The sequence below is a fragment of the Toxorhynchites rutilus genome, chromosome 2, assembly GCF_029784135.1.
Source record: "Toxorhynchites rutilus septentrionalis strain SRP chromosome 2, ASM2978413v1, whole genome shotgun sequence".
NCBI lineage: Eukaryota > Metazoa > Arthropoda > Insecta > Diptera > Culicidae > Toxorhynchites > Toxorhynchites rutilus.
Genome location: NC_073745.1, coordinates 228,708,193 through 228,725,742, shown reverse-complemented (window position 1 = coordinate 228,725,742; position 17,550 = coordinate 228,708,193). Strand labels below are relative to the sequence as shown.

Here is a 17,550-nt window from a genome sequence, read left to right as displayed (position 1 = left end):
GCGGAGAAAAAGTATTTCTTTTCAATTTGCCGTCGGAAAAGTCCTCTTCGATCACGACCAACAGATAATTCGTTCAGCTCCGGAAAGCCTTCCTTTCCTTATTTATGGGACTTTGCATCCAATTTAGTGGGACCAATTTGTTCTTGATCCCACCTGGCCTTTCGACTTACACTGTGCCCCCAAAACGGAGGGAATATTTCAGCTGGCTAATCGAGCGTCCAAGATGGCGTGTTAGTATTTACTCTGCAGCAGAACTCTTATTCAATTCGTTGGTTGGCGAGTTCTCTTTTTTTTTTGATGTGATGTTGCTTCTGTACACAGACTGAGTCTGGAAAAAATTGTCATGGGTTTTCCTCAGTTCACTTCATATTGTGAATGAAGAAATCACGCGAAATGGATTGGAAATTTATGATCATTGGGGCAAAAGACAGTGGCATAAATTCATTGTGTGAAGAATTATTGACCGTTAAGTGATGAGGAAATATCGAAACGAAGTTCTGTGGCGCGTTAATTTAACGATTTCGCCAAGGGTAAATAAACAAAATTTAATCAAGGGTATTTTCGCTTCATTTCTGTGAAAAAGTGATAGCACAGAGCCTAATTTGTTTTCGAGTATAAAAAGCCTAAGGGTTGGGGAAAATTTCCCGCTTGATATTGATGAGTGTCGAAAACTCTAAAGCAGGGGTTCTCAAAGTGGTCGATATCGACCGCAGGGGGTCGATTTCGGTTTCCCAGGGGTCGACATAAACGAAAATTGATTTTGGGGCTCGACGAGGTCTGAAAATCGACCCCTATAAAACAACACAAGTTCTTATTTGATAATTCATAATGCTGCATAAGTTGTATTGCGTCAACCACCCTGTTATAAGGATGACTAATATCTTAGTAGAAAGTATTACAGGGAAACTTCGATATAACGTACCCTCGTTATAACGTACCCTCGATATAACATCACTCGATATAACGTATACATTATCAAAGACAAAAAAAATATTTTTTTTAATATTTTTTTTTTCTGAAAGAACAATAAATTATCTGTATTTTGATACTAAAGCTTGTGTTATAATATTAACCAATCCCGAAATACAACTGTTCTGTGATTCCGGATTCTAAATGAATCATTCTTCAATCAACAGAACGAAGGGAAGCATCATTAGAAAAGTTGGCTTCGTCTTCTTATTGATTTTATTCATCAACCTTACTCAAACAGCAACACAATAAAGTAATATAAGCTACGTTTCAGAGTTCTTTATTATGCTTCGATATAACGTACAATTCGGTACAACGTACAATTTTGAAAGTAAAATGTACGTTATATCGAAGTTACCCTGTATTGCTTATTGCTGTATTATTGCTCAAAAAGACGATGAGCGTGCGCAAGATTAAAATAAAAAAGTACAAGATGGCGCAACAATTTTTTTTTCAAATATTTTAGGAAACTTGAGATCAGACAGTTTCGAAACTAAAAGATGAAAATGCTTTTTTTAACTTCTTCCTTTCTCTTCAGTCAATTTCAATTTCGATTGTGTGTATTCACTACGCATATTGAAACATCGATTCTTCAATTTTTTTCTCGTTCTTCTGTTATTTCTTTTGAATTTGAAAGTAGGCGCTTACACTTGATGACTGAAAGCATCCTACTCATTATCATTTGAATGGGCTTTATGCCGCTTTCAGTTTCACATGTTAAAGAACGATCACTGCTTTCAGTTAATAGCAGAGCTATTCCATGGAAGAAGATTGAGACTGATGGTGCACCATCTATGGTTGGTTGTCATCGTGGTTTTACAGCTCACTCAAAGTTACAACTGCGTGAGGTACTGGTCATTCCCTGTGTGATTCACAGACGGCACGCTCAGCTATATGAGTAAAAAAACTAAAATAAACAATCTTCACTCGGTTACTTCTACACGCTGGAGTTCGCTGACCACCAAGAGGATCTTTCTTAGCGATATTTTCAGCTTTTTTGAATTTATATTTCAGCTGCAGGGTGGCAATTTCAACTTGATTGAAAAAATATCAATAATTTCGGCCCTTCTGACAAAACTTCAAATACAAAAAAATACTCACAAAACCTTCTTGTCTGCCCATGATTGCATAGGAGACGTAATCGACAACACCATTAGTGTTGGGAAAACGTATTTTTGTTGTTTTGTGGCCTACAAGCATAACCATGCAAATTTCCAATGAAATGATCTGTCTAGTGGAAGGATATTTTGGTGATGTTGGTGACTTTGCGGATTAAAACATATTTTTTCCATTTGGAAAACGCTTGCGTCTATTTATGCGAACAATCAATCGTTTCAATGAACATTTGTCCGCATAGCTAGACGTAATCACCAGGTTGCTCTGTTTGTAGCGTTAGTATTTACAATTCCGATAATAGTCAAAACGTCTCTGTTGGTAGTTTCAGTTGTTATCGGATAAAATCATAAAGGATTGGAAGAAATTTAGTGAAATATCTGGGAAGGTGCTCTTGATTTGTTGCGAGTCTATGATAGTACTTTTTTCCTGAAAAATACTTTAGGATATGATAAGAACTGCAGGATCGTGTTTTTTCAATTAATTGAATTTGTAAAGGCAATCTGCAATGTTGGTAATTTTAGCAACATGATTTACAGATATCACGATCAATCGCATAAAGATGGTGTAGTGACTTACTCCAACGGTATGAGTAAATGCTGAGTATGAGGAATAATTCAATGTTGAATCCGAAGAGTTATAATGCTAAGAACCAATATTATTTTAATTTTACTACTGATCTGATTGTTTCATTATTTAATTGAAGATTCAAATGCAGAAGTTTAGGTAATCATAACATAAAAAACACAATTGTTTTTCTTTGTACATAGTATACAGAAAATAATAATTATATGAGAAGCGTTTCAATGGTTTCTTATATTCATCTATTAGGAAACACTAAGTAATAGGACACTATCGTGACAGACATGTTTGGACTCTACAAAGATGTGATTCAAATGTAGATTTAGCTTATAGCACATAATACTGATAATTGTTGATTTTCGAACGATGTATGAACGCTGTATGGAACTACGTTTGTTATGCGGACAAACAGTGATTTTGGAAACGTTTTTTCAAAATTGCTCAAATGTTTTCGAACAAAAAATGTTTGTTTGCATGTTGTGCAAACGTATTACATTGTGTAGAATACGAAACAGCGAAAAAGCCGATTTTGTTCATTTTGTCGCTTACGTCTCCTATACAAACATGGGCAGTTGTGTAGGAGCAATGTTCCACTGCTACCATTAGTTTCATCTTTTGTTTTCAAGACCATGTTATATTATCATATGCCACCCACTTGGACGCATTACACAAGTATTTTACTAAGATATTATATAATCTTCAAAATTTTCAAATTCCTCAATGGATAATAAATCCGTACTATATCACAACCATGGAATAAGCCAAGATGATAATACAAGAAAAGTTGATTATCATCAGCACAGATGAGGAGCTCAGCAGGAGTACAACCAAGGTTGTCATAAGTTCTGGTTGCGACGCAAAATTGAAACACAGTATCCTGCGATGTGGGACATTGCTGAAAAATATCTTCTTGTTTTTCCATAATCATACTTTGTCGAAAAAGACTTCAGTGTACCGTTCTTAATCATATTTCAGACAGATTCATATTTCGAACACTCTTTATAAATAATTTGTTATGCTCAATGTCATGATGATTTAACTATAAAATTATTATTACGATTGACTGTTTAGAGTAACCCTTTAGTTATATCATCAAGAAATTAAGTATTTCAAGTTATTTTTAAAGAGTGTTCGAAATATGAAGCTGTCCGAAATATGATTCAGAACGCACAACCTATAACCGAAGGAACCATTTAAAAATCAACGAACACGGATATTTAAGGCTTTAACAGTTTAAACTCCGATTTTTTCTTACTTCGATTTCCATTTAACGCGCATCAAGAGCGTTTGCTCAATATCAGTGTCGGTCCCAACTCCCAAAGATACTTATTGTATAGATAGAAAACAGTCAGAGATTCGGCTAAAAAGTAGTTACATTTTGTAAAACATCCGAAAACAAACCGTATATATTTTTATTTTCTTTTTTTTTGTAACTGTAAGTCCCAGTCAGCGGTTTCATACAAAAAAACTCAACGTAGGCCCCTAGGGACCGACGCTGGGCTCAACGTGTTAACTAATCAATATTGAACCGTATTTTGATATTTTGGTAATTGCGGATAGATTGATTTGCGATTCGAATGTTTTTATAGTTTGTAAGAAATTTGTGTTAATAATTATTAATTACACTTGATATTTACTAAATTGTATGTCTATTTATTTTGTTGAATATGATGAGAAGTTTTTTCTGTATTATAAAGACTTCTAACAATTTTAACTGGTTTGTCACATTACTTCCATTTTTTGGAAGAATGTTGGGAGTGTGAATTGAACTCATGACCTTTTGCGTGGAAGGTACGGATGATACCACTACGCCAGATCGCCTCCGTGAGAAAATAATGTCAAGTTTACACATTAACCTTTAACGAACGAGCGCATTTTTTCTAGAACGATGACTAGTCGACGGATTTTAAGTGCTTTATTTCCAGAGCGAGAAAAGGTGCATAATTAATATCGCTTTATTGAATTGTACGCATGTACGCGACTCCGTTCCTCTTTCTTCTATCAGATAGTGCTCCGAAAATGACGATAACAAACTTTATTAACCGTATACAAAACCATGTAATTGCAATGACTGCTCGTAAAGGAATGCTCCAGATCATGTTGCATGCCCAAAAAGGCATATCCTAACAAAATTCCTGAAATATAACGGAATACCACATGCATGCCGACATTCATTTTTTTTTAGAAAATTCGTTCGCTAAAGGTTAGCTAAATTCAATGTTTTAAAATTGATAGTTATTCAGTAAGAAAAAAACTAAAGATAGGATTTTCAAAGAAATTTATCTATAGGGGTCTGAAGTATGACCTCATTCTAGAAAAGGGGTCTCTTACCCAAAATAGTATGAGAACCCCTGCGCTATAGTGACGAGAAGAGAACTCTCCTGCACAATTCCCACTAATTTGTCATTTATTACTGTGCCGGTGCTGAATGATTTCCATACTCAACACATTCAATCGGCCGAAGCAATATACAATATTTCAAATACCTGTTAACTTCTCAAGCACCAATCACGATTATAGTGCTTCGCCGAGATGCACTCGAGATCTCTCATAAATTGAAACAATGCGCTCCTCGACGAATCATTTCTCATTCAATAAATATCAATTGCAAATAATTTACTTGAAGATTTTTCAAATCGTTTCATCCCACTGACAGCCCATCGACCGTTGCTGGTTCGGATGGGAATGGAATCTGAAATTTTCTTTGATGAAAACTCAATGACTCGTGCATCAAACCAGAGGGAAGTGTATCTTGGAGAAAGAAAGAAAATTGCATCAAAGTAAAATCAGCCAGAAACAGGTTCCGAGGAAAGTACCCGTAACCTCTTGCTGGTAAAGGGTAGATTTCAACAAGGATGAAGATAATTGCGAAAAAGTGGAAGAAGATGCTCCGTTCCACAGGCGGAACGTTTCGGGATCACTTTCGGTTGAACTTCGAACGGTTGCCGGCTGCATTCACACAGCAGTTCATTCCATACCGGCATGCTACCGAGTCGAGTATAACGTGTTATACCGTTGCACAGAAAGAATCAACTTTTCACGTCAGATTATTATATGCTATCTCTTCCACCTCCCTCTCTTTCCCTCTTAGTTGTCTGTTTCCGAATCGGCCTTCGAAGCTGCGCTCGAAAACATATTTTAAACATTATTACGGTTCAATGAGTAAAATCTTCTTAAAAACTCGATTCGAAAACTTTGAGCAACGAAACTATGCAGGTATACCGATCAGAGGCAGAGTCAGAATGTTGTAGCTCTTTCACGATTTACCAGCAATGCTTCCATAGACTCGGCAAGTGTACCGACGTGTACAGCCGTGCATCCCCAGCCGTATCCTCGAGATTTGAAAATATTGTACACAGCATCGGGTTGAAGAAGGCCTTAATGTTACGATGCAAGTGAAAGGCACATCAAATCGGTTTGTCGGAGAAGTGGTGTGGGTTCGATTTCGAGCATTCTTTTGCCCCATGTTTGAAGTACTCTCAAGCTGCTGATTCACGCAGGCAACGCAGGTGGTGAGAGGCTAGAGGTTTTATTTAAACTTCATATAATACCAGAAACTCTACTTAAAATCGGTTCGGTACATTCTACACTTGATTAGGCCGCAAACGGCCGAGACGAAGAGCTTCGTCTTGTAACCACAGAAAGATAAATAGATTTTTGGGTAGAGGACGAAAGGCACTGGTCAATGTTTTATCAAGCGAAAAAATATTAATTTGGATCGGTCCACATTCAATCAAGCTGGAGATATCGTAAAAATAGCACTTTTAATACATTATTGATTATGTTTACTCATGTAACCTGTAGACAACTTTTTTAGCATTATCGATGCTATTCTCCGTTTAATTTCGAGCTGCTAACTATAACAAAAATTACACCAGCGATACGGTTAGTGTTAACGGTTGATGAAGTTTTTTTTGACGTAGGATTACGTCTTTCGGGAACATATTGGGGTACAAATAGAAAATCGGAAATCGAGCACATCATAAAAATTGTTCAATTTCATGATGGATTGTTGAAATTTTTGCGCCAATCGATTTCGGCACTCCATAACAATTTTTTATATTGAATAAAATAATATATGTCATGAAACTAACTATCGAACAATTAAAAAATCTCAGCTCCTAATCTAACGAAAATATCCACTTCTAATTGGTCGAAATTGACGACACATGCAGCGGTTCCCTAACAGAGACATCAAAACCAAGCTGTCTGGGGGAAATCGGCATTGCAAATACACCCAGGTTTTTTTTGACGTAGGACTACGTCTTTCATTTCTATACCGGGGTGTAAAATCAAAGTTTCGAAAACGAAAGCGTTACGCCGAAGACCGAGATTTTGAGTGTTAATAGCTCCTAAACAACTGAACGAAATGGTATGATAAACACTTTATTCGAAAGATAAAATGTCTACGCGTTCTATACTTGTTACTTTCTGATCCAAAAACTTGTTTCAATAGTCTTAAATTTGCTTTCAAAATAGGCTATTGAAATCACCAATCGGTATATAAGCGAGCGCCGCTCGGAAATCCACTCAGTTCTAATTGAACAGCGATTGGAGCATGTTGTCGCTGTTGTGGTGAAGCTCTTCATTTATCATGAAAGCGCGGATGAACGGTGTCACCAAGAGCCTGTTTGTGCACCTTAGGCCAGAAGGGAATCCATCAGGAGGAGAGTGATGCTACAAACGGTTCCCCGGGAGGATCTCGAAGCAGCCGCTACACACACACAAATACACGCACGGAATTCTTTCCGTTTGGATCGAGAAAGATCCGGAAAATAATCTGCCAGTTCCTCTAGGAATTTAGAAATACATTCATGTGAAAGAGTTTATTCGAATGTTTTCTATCCATGTAACACTGTGACCAAATATGTTTCAATCATGTGCTATTAACAGATGGTTATCGAGTTAGCATTAACCACTGGTGGGCTTCCAGTATCGAGGAAAATGTGGAAATATCTAATCGTTACTGAAAATAATCTGCCAGTTCCTCTGGGAATTCAAAATTACATTCATATGAAAGAGTTTATTTTAATGTTTTCTATCCATGTAACACTGTGACCAAATACATTAGGTTTTGTGATTTTTCAATCAATCGCAATCAACAGGATAGCTTCTGAAGATTATTCTTCCCCATCAGTAGGATATTTCCGTATCCAATATTGGATGCATAAAACCTTGTGCCTCTAACGTAACGCTCTCGTTTTCGAAGTTCTCCAAATATTCATTCATTCAGAATGAATTCAGATTCAACTTCATACAAATGATCTCTAAATCAACGATAGTCCTACGTCACCCTTGCGGTTATACCATAGATATAACCCACTTCCTGTTTTTTTACGCGGGGGATACGTACCTCGTAAAAAAAACCGCGTTAATTGGAAAATCCGCGTAAAAAAACCGCGTTAATTCGAAAATCCGCGTAAAAAAACCGTGTTAATTGGAAAATCTTCGTTAATTGGAAACTCCCCGTAAAGAAAAAAAGGTCACATAAAAATCCTCTTGAGAATCGTGATGGGGTGCGGCATACGCTCTGAGGGAGCTTGAAGGGAGAAAAAACCGCGTTAATTGGAAAATCCGAATTCGAGTAAACATTTATTGTAACTCATTAGATGAGCGATTTTAGGGGGTATGACGAAGCGAGGTGGAGTGTGACAAAGTAGTTGTCCAGCCTAAGGTAAATTTTATGGTTTAAATGCTCAAAAAGGTGCGCCTGAGGGAGAGATGTGATATTGCTCAGATTAAAAATAACATAACAAATTAATTAAAAAAAAATCCAAATGTTTAATATCTTTGTTTTTTAAATTAATAGAACACAGATTCAACCAAAAACTGATAGAATGTATCGTACAATGCTTAATCGCTATCGTAGATAACACCACATCGTCGGCGTTTCAACGGGCTATCGACAGGTTGTGGTTCCTCGCCGTTTAGCTGTGCATTTTCGGTAGTTTTCTTCTCGTATTTTACCAGCTCGGTGTATTGTAGTAAACAGTGCCTTAGATCGTTACGGAAGGAGATGGCTCGCTCGATACAAGGATCGTTTGTCACAAAAATATCAGCAAGCGTTTCACCAAGTTGCAAACCTTCCTTAATCTTGCTCTCGGTGAATTCCGTTTCCTCGTCATGATCATTATTTGCTGAATTATTCACATAATCCAGTAAATCTTCATCCTCGAAAAATGGTTCCCTTAACATTTCCGCAATATCTGCGGTGGAAAAATCATCGAATCCTTCACCGCCAACAGCATGGGCTAGAAGAAGTATTTCTTCCTCTCGTTACTTGCTGGCATCGATGAATGTACACAGCCAGGCCACAATGGCTTCCAGCAGGCATTTAACGTTGACCTCTTCAACAGTTTCACTGCAACTTCAATGGATTCTACGCATTCACGCATTGTAAAATACTTCCACGCTTCTATTATGGTCGATGCATTGCCTGTATCGATTTCATCCAAGATGTAGCGGAAGGTAGTTTTAATATAATGCCTCTTGAACGTGGCGATAATGCCCTGATCGAGCGGCTGGATTAAAGATGTTGTATTCGGGGGAAGGAATACAATTTGCACATTCGGGTGATGACGCGCAGATGCCCAGGAGCGTTGTCAATTACGAGAAGCACTCGAAACTCCAGTCCTTTTTTAGCAAGATAAGGTTTGACTTCCGGCATAAAGCATTCTTCTAGCCATCTCCTGAAAATCTCCTGCGTTACCCAGGCTTTTGCATTCGACATCCAAAGTACTGGTAGATCATTGAAGTTTAAACACTTCATGGATCTTGGACGTAAAGATTTATGCAAAAGCAGTGGTTTCAGCATTCGATCTCCTGAGGCATTGCTACAAAAAAGCAATGTAATCCGGTCTTTAGCAACCTTGAAGCCAGATGCCGACTTTTCCGCCTTTGCCACATAGGTCCTACTCGGCATTTTTTTCCAAAACACTCCAGTCTCATCCGCATTAAACACCTGATCGGGGTGGTACTTACCATCTTCGATCAACTGTTTAAACTCGGCTGGATATGATTTGGCTGCCTTCAAGTCTGCTGAAGCACTTTCGCCTTTAATCTGCACATTCCTTATCGAGTGCTTCAGAATGAACCTGTAGAACCAACCTTTGCTAGCGGAAAACTCCAGTTTCTTTTCAGAGAAGCTCGACGGCTCTTCTTCCTGAAACTTCCAATAAAGCCGCAAAGCTTTAGCCATGATGGTTCCTTGGTCCAAGGGACAACGCTTCTGCGACATGTCTTCTATATATATAAGCAACGCTTTTTCCATTTTGTTCATTATTGGGTCTCGAAAGTACGAAGAACGCTTGGCGGTGCAATCTGCACTGCCCACTACAGCTCTCTTGATAGTCTCCTCGCTTTTTTTTATAGTACGTACTGTCGATTCGCTCAACTGGAACGTTCTGCTGACAGCGTTGGACAACAATGATTTTGGTCAACTACACACTTACTAAAAATAAACTAATAATTTGTAGGGCTTAAATGTTCTCTATATTTATCCTTTACAATGATTTGCTTGCACTTTCACGGTTGAACGTGTTCGCTTCGTTGTTTGGACTGGAATGATTTCACTTCGTTACGCCGCTGTACTTCGGTACCCCATCGATAGGCTGATGCGTAGTAGGATGACGTGACTGCGTTGATGTTGCTGTTGTTGTTTTTTTTCATCCTTTTTTGCTCTATGTGGTTCGTGTGTGGCTCGTGTGTGTAAAGTTATTTCGGGTTCGGTTGTTTTTAGTTCCTCGGAGGTTGAATGAAAAGGAAACGTCCCGCGCGCTTATTTCATTCCTAAATGGGATTGATGCTATGCATGAATTTCATTGTGTGTGGCTCTCGACGAGCGGACTTAAATACATGAATCTTTCTTCCCCCAGCCGTTATGTGGGGTTGGATGAAACTTCGTTGCACACGAAGGTCGTACGGAGGATTTCTGCTTCGCAGTGGTGTGCTCATCAACCCATTCTTGCATAAGCTTTATACTATCTCGAGATACTTCTTCTTGCACTTGCAGATTCATCAGCTAGCGACCCAGCTTGTATTTCTCCTGGAAATGCTTTCTCTGCAGCGCTAATTGCCTCTGTTCCAACTCTAACTGCTTCTGGTCTAATTCTTTCTGTTCTGTCAGGCATTTGCGTTGCAAAATCTGTCCTCCGACTTGACGTGGTCGTTCCCATCGAAACTGGCATAGGCGGTGGTGAACAACGCGGGCAAATTGAATCTTTGTTCGCTACAGATGCATCGAACATGGCACATAGGTGCGGCACTAATATCCGTCAATAGCATTCAGTTCCGTCATATGGTCTCAGGAAGCATGAGGGACAGATTTGATATTGCTCAGTTTTTTTTACGCGGTGACCGCGTTAAAAAAACCGCGTTAATTGGAAAATCCGCGTAAAAAAAACCGCGTTAATTGGAAAATCCGCGTAAAAAAAACCGCGTTAATTCAAAAATCCGCGTAAAAAACCTCGTAAAAAAAAACCGCGCAAAAAAAGACGGGTGGGTAATGTCGGGGACATAACCGGAGTGACGTAGGACTATACAAAGGGAACAGCTTTTGTTAAATATATATTTTAAATATATTGTTTTATTTTCTTCTCCTACGTGAATACCTACCTATCTACCTGAAAAATGGATTAGTTTACTGTTTACTCTTTATGAATATGTTGATGGTTCTGAAAAGAACCTTTGGTGTTGTGTTTTTGTTATCACTCGATATTCCCATCTTGTTCGGTTAAACCTTCCTGTTTAGCTATTGCGTTTGCCACTCGCCACAGCTTTCACAGTTGGAAAATTTCTTCCCATCCAGCTTGTGACATGTTGTTCAGTAAATTACATTTAATGCGACGTGCCGGAGAAACACTTTGCCACTCACTGAAACTAATTGTTGCCTCGATGAGCGCCGAGCCGAAGCTGCTCTGTTCTTGATGCGGGTTTTCTGATTGTCGTGAGCAGCTTTGCAAGCCAACTCGAGCACTCCGACGGCCGAAACTCTATAATCGCTGTTAGGTATACTGGTGCTCCGGCACCAATCCGTTCGGCCTAGTTACCCTTGCGGAGCAATCAGTGAATGCGACCAACAGGGAACTGGAGACCTGCACGGTTCGAGTGAGACTTTGCCTTTCCCTTAACTTGTCCTCCTTTGTTATGTCCACGATGCCGATGCCGTACAACCACACGGGTTTACGGTTTGAAAGAAAATAAGATATTTTTTTTGGGGTCCGCGTGTTTTATACTCTAGCGGTACACACTCACAGGATAGAGACAAATCGGCAGACTCATCCAGAGGGGCGAGTCCAACGAGACGAACGAATGAGCGTTAAAAGGGAGCGATGGCAAAAAAATACATTCATTATGATTTGTTCGCTCGTTGGATTCACATGCAGGCTAAAAAGGGTCCTTTTCAGGATCACAAAATTATCTTCAATCTAAAGAGTTTATTGTTTTGTTATCACTCGATATCCCCATCTTGTTCGGCTAAACCTTCCTGTTTAGCGATTTGTTGCCACTCGCCACAGCTTTCACAGTTGGAAGATTTCTTCCCATCCAGCTTTGTGACATGTTGTACAGTAAATTACATTCAATGCGACGTGCCGAAGCGCCACTCAGTGTCGCATTGGAGGCGATTTTAACCTGTAATTGAACATTTGCGATGACAGTGGTACAGTGTCGACTTTCAATGTGGGGTCATAATTTGGATCTCTATGTTTACAAAAATGTCCAACTAAATAAGTCGCATTACATGTCCGTCCAATTAGCTAAATGTCGAACTAATTGTAAATTACTGTACTTTCAATCTGGAAACAATTTAAGAATTGGTGAAAATTGAATAATCTGGAAAGTTCCCAACTATCGTGGGCATTTTTATAATGCAAGCAAGGTGAGTGATACGATTAATTTTAGCAAATGAAATTTAAATTTGGAACTTTAATGTTGGTTGCTCCGTTAAATTTCATATCAATGACCGATCGTGTATTGTGAAAAATTTAGCACAAGTGTAAGTGTAAAATTGTATATGGTAGCAGTTGTGTTAAAAATGACTTGTTATATGAAACGATTTATTAAATAAATAAATATAATTAATTTTCATAAATAGAAATCAAGGTGTGTTCCCGCTCGAGAACGGGTTGTTCGGTTTAAACTGTCTGTTTTGTTGTGTTCATTTTCACCAAGGAAAGTTCATGCGGCGAGAAAAAATTGAAAAAGTGAATAAATTTTCGAGAAAGTGGTTTCCCATAGGGAGGCGATCTGGCGTAGTGGTAACATCCATGCCTCTCCCGCTAAAGGTCACGAGTTCAATCCTCACTCCCAACATTCTTCCAAAAATGGAAGTAAAAATTGACGAACCAGTCAAATGAGTTGAAAATCACTATAATACAGATAGAAAAAAAAATTGTATTAGGTGTTGTTAGTCCAATTAAAAATCGCATTAGGTTTAAAAAACGCCCATAAAGTAAAAATTATAAAACAAAATTTCCATTTCAAATATGTTTTCTCTATATTAAAGTAACATGTTTTTACTGATGAGAAAAATTGATAATTGTGTTTGGTATTGAGAATTATCTTATATAACATTGGTAAGTTTTTTTTATTTCATCCATACATAACACAGGAGGCATCTCGTCTAGGGTCACAGAGGGCGGTTTTCATCATATCTCATTCCACTTCAGCATCTTCTATCTGATACGCACCACCCAACGACTGTTTACCATACGTCATCATCACTCGATAATCACTGGTGGAGTGAACAAACAATACCCAACTTTTTTTTTCATACATACATTTATTGAACCTTCCATGATGTGGAAATAACAATATTTGGTTAAGCATTCAGTTTTAATACAATAAAGTAATACGTTTGTTATCAATTCTTACATTTAAAATTTCACAGGTGTGCTGGAGCACAACACTAACGTTTGACCACGTTCAAATAATTAACTTTTTTTTTCTTCAGACGTGTTACCATAGGTTGATCGACTCGCCTTGCTCGTGGATTTGGATGATTCTTCACCTTTTCCGCATATTTCCTCCTCGTTTTATGAAGTTCTTCTTTAACCGTCGCCATCCCTAAGTCTCGATGTACGACACTATTGCGGATGTACCAAGGGGCGCCAGTAATTTTTTTTTCTTCTTCTGTAGGAGCATTGTACCACTGCGACCATTAGTTTGATCTATTGTAATGCACTCCAGCATATCCCCCCACGAAGGTATGACTTCCTTTATGAAGTTCCTTACCTGTTTTGGTTCAGCAGACCAAATCTTGTTAGGCATAAGAATGCCCTTTCCAAGAATTCGCAGTCTCCGCTGAATTAGTGTACTGCATTGACACAGTAAATGTTTCGAAGTCTCAGCTTCGAAATTGCAGAAACGACAGTTATCATCTGCCAGTTTTCCGATTTTTTTAAGGTGATACCTGCTTGGACAGTGTCCGGTCAATAGACCGGTTAATGTACTCAAATCTGCCTTATTCAAGCTGAGTAGGTTCCACATTTTGTGGCTTATTAACATACCAACGATCCTTCACGTACCCCCAGAGGAAGTAATCGACGACGAGAAATGTTGAAATTGTTACCATAAGAGGACAAAATTTCATTAAGGCTTTGGTTGCTCGAGTAATACTATTTCCCTGAAAATACAAGTTCTTGTAAATTGTACATCTTGACACTAAAAACCATTTAATCAGACTGAACGAGTAGCCGAATATTATCGTCCCGAAGTGGGGAATGCAGTGTTACCATGGACGGAGCGAAAAAATAATTTATAAGGAGCTATTCGACTTTTTTTTTTGGGTGAGCGTTTAATCTGAAAGACCCTGTACTCTGGAGATCTGTCTAACATTACATATACAATAATTAGATTCACAAAGGTCTTTAAGCAATTTTAATAAACTCATTACTCGTTAAGGTCTTATTAACTCGTTAAGGAAGTCTAACTACTAACTGAACTATATTTAATGTGGATGTGTGCAACATTATGCAAAATATGGACTGAATTATATAAATTTTATAATAATTTTCCTGTAGACATAGCATTGGTTGTTTACACTAGCTGGCAGTCTTCACAAAACATACGCTGCGCTGCGCTTGAGTTCAATTGAGTTCTCATAGCAAACATGTATTCTCACTTGATACCAGAGCTGCTAACCTTTTTTTTTGAAAAACGAGGAAATGGATTCGAGGTGATCTCAAGCCGCCAATATAACGCAATCCGAGACGGCCGCCGACTCGGCCGTCGGAAGCGGAGGCAAGCAAACCTGTTTCCCAACGATTGCTCGGTTAGTTTTCATTCATTTTGCTTTTTTTTATTAATTCGTTTATTTTTACAGGCTCAGTTACTTAAGTTTAAAGGAGCCGAATTCTTATATATAATTTTAAAACTATATATATATATATATAAACAATTTTCTTACATCTATGGTTAGTAAGGTGGAAAACCGATCACTCGCGGTGTACTCGAGTTTAGAAGGGTGACATATTTTTAGGAGAAGGATGGGATATAAGGAAATTGTAACAATGTTGTAAACACTCAATTCTTAAATCTATTCGTATATCTATAGTTTATTTACATTTCAACTTATTCTACTATTCATAGCAAGGGGACGAATTACCCGCAAAGGAACGAAAGGAGGGTATAAGGATGTAGGGACAATCACACACGAAGATCTATAGCTTTAAGGAAAACATATATATGGGACATGTAATCAAGGTCTAACCGAGCCAACACATCTCTCACCGGCACATTGGGCTGTCTTCCTCGGGCCCGAAGGGAGTTTTCTAAATTCGATCTGACGACCAGATACACCTCGCACGACCAAACAACGTGCTCGATGTCGTGATAACCTTGGCCACAAACGCAGAGATTGCTGCTGGCAAAATTGAAACGGAAGAGTAGTGCATCTAACGAACAGTGATTGGACATGAGTCGGGAGAAGGTGCGAATAAAGTCCCGACTCAAGTCCAGACTTTTGAACCACGGTTTGAGGCTAACCTTAGGGATAATCGAGTGAAACCACCGGCCCAATTCATCTTCATTCCACTTGCGTTGCCAGTTAGCGATGGTATTTTTGCGAACTAAAGAATAAAATTCATTGAAGGCGATTTGACGCTGATATATATCGCCTTCAATTGCACCTACCTTTGCCAATGAGTCAGCCCTCTCATTACCCGGAATTGAGCAATGTGAGGGGACCCAGACAAAGGTAATGACATAACAGCGTCTGGATAAAGCACTCAAAATTTCTCGTATTTTCTCAAGGAAGTACGGCGAGTGCTTTTCCGGCCTCACTGAACGGATAGCTTCGACAGAGCTAAGACTATCCGTTACAATGTAATAGTGTTCAACAGGTCTTGAGGCGACGCTGTCCAGCGCCCAGTATATCGCTGCCAATTCAGCAATATATACCGAGCAAGGATTCTGAAGACTGTGTGAGGTGCTAAAAAATACGTTGAACACTCCAAATCCTGTGGACTCATTCATAGAGGACCCATCAGTAAAGTACATATTATCACAATTGATACGCCCATACTTTGCATTGAAGATCGTAGGAACGAACCCCAATCTAAGATAATCTGGATTTTCATGGATTTTCTCCTTCATGAACAGATCGAAATGTACAGAGGAATTGATGTAGTCAGGAAAACAAACACGGTTGGGAATATACGAAGAAGGATCAACCTGCATGGAGATGAATTCATGATATGAACTCATGAATCCAGAATGAAAATTTAGCTCGATCAATTGCTCAAAATTTCCGATCACCAATGGGTTCATAACCTTACACCGGATGAGGAACCGAAGAGATAATAAATTGAAGCGATCTTTTAGTGGGAGTACGCCTGCCAAAACCTCGAGACTCATGGTATGCGTTGAGGGCATACATCCCAACGCAATACGGAGACAAAGATACTGAATTCGCTCGAGTTTAATGAGGTGTGTTTTGGCAGCTGATTGAAAACAGAAACTGCCATACTCCATCACTGAGAGAATAGTTGTTCGATACAACATAATAAGATCTTCGGGATGGGCTCCCCACAGTCATTTTGCTTTGAAGTATATCAATTATATTTCAAAATAGCAAAAAATAATCAGGCAAACGTATGCTGTCCGACGCTCGCTAAAGCCTAACTGAAGGAACGTCCCTACATTTAAAACTAACCCGGCAATTGGTGGAAACAGATTTGCTTGCAAGAGGCCGTCGCTTCCAATGACGAGTCGGCGGCCGACTCGTATTGCGTCATCTCGGCGACTTGAGGCCACCTTGTTTCCCAATCCACGTTAGATGAGGACTTCGCCCCCATTACTTTAACCTCAGAATAAATAATATTGTAAAAAAATGGTGGGTTATATCTATAATATGACCGCAAGTTTGACGCGGGGCCACCATTGGCTTAGCAATCATTTGTTTGTATTGCGGAGTAGTAAATAATTTATACAAACGCCATGTAATGGAATCCGTAAATTGGGTCAATCAAAACGGGGAGTTAGGGTGTCTAGATAGCACTTGACATTTTACAGTTATTCAAATGCTTATCTCAGGAAAATTAACATTTAATTAACTGTGATAGATGCATAGAAATATTTCATATCAATTGATGCAAACATCCTTCCGATCTGTTAAGAAATGTTCGTTGCTTATACATTCGAAATCTTTCATTTTTTCCTGCATGTTCTGTGTTTAGGTTTTTATTTTAATCGCCCCTCCCCCTAATATTTATATATAAAAAAAATACGGCAAAGTCAGAAATGTTGGAATATTTTTACTCAATTGGGAAAAGCACAATCATTGTCATTTCTCTTTAGTGACAAAATTTTACCCCAAAAGAAAGAAACATTCTTGCGTTCGTTTACAGTGAGGTCAGTAATATCCAGGTTTCGGATCTCCCTAAATTC

General features: G+C 38.6%; 1 protein-coding gene across 1 annotated transcript; it reads right to left on the bottom strand.

Annotated features, from left to right (window-relative positions):
* Positions 1-8,517: 8,517 nt before the first annotated feature.
* LOC129766715 (tigger transposable element-derived protein 1-like) lies at positions 8,518-9,901 on the bottom strand. The gene is made up of 3 exons (XM_055767314.1): positions 9,275-9,901; positions 8,945-9,185; positions 8,518-8,870 (listed from the first exon to the last, which is right to left on the bottom strand). Exons 1-3 carry the CDS (start codon positions 9,899-9,901, stop codon positions 8,518-8,520), a joined length of 1,221 nt encoding a protein of 406 aa, XP_055623289.1.
* Positions 9,902-17,550: the final 7,649 nt, after the last annotated feature.

Excerpts from the sequence above, each read along its gene's own strand:
- LOC129766715 (XM_055767314.1), bottom strand. The coding sequence starts at position 9,901 with ATGTCGCAGAAGCGTTGTCCCTTGGACCAAGGAACCATCATGGCTAAA. Across the intron at positions 9,186-9,274 it reads TGGAGTTTCGAGTGCTTCTC|CCGCTCGATCAGGGCATTAT; the intron begins GTAATTGACAAC and ends TCTTTAATCCAG. Across the intron at positions 8,871-8,944 it reads ACATTCATCGATGCCAGCAA|ATATTGCGGAAATGTTAAGG; the intron begins GTAACGAGAGGA and ends TTTCCACCGCAG.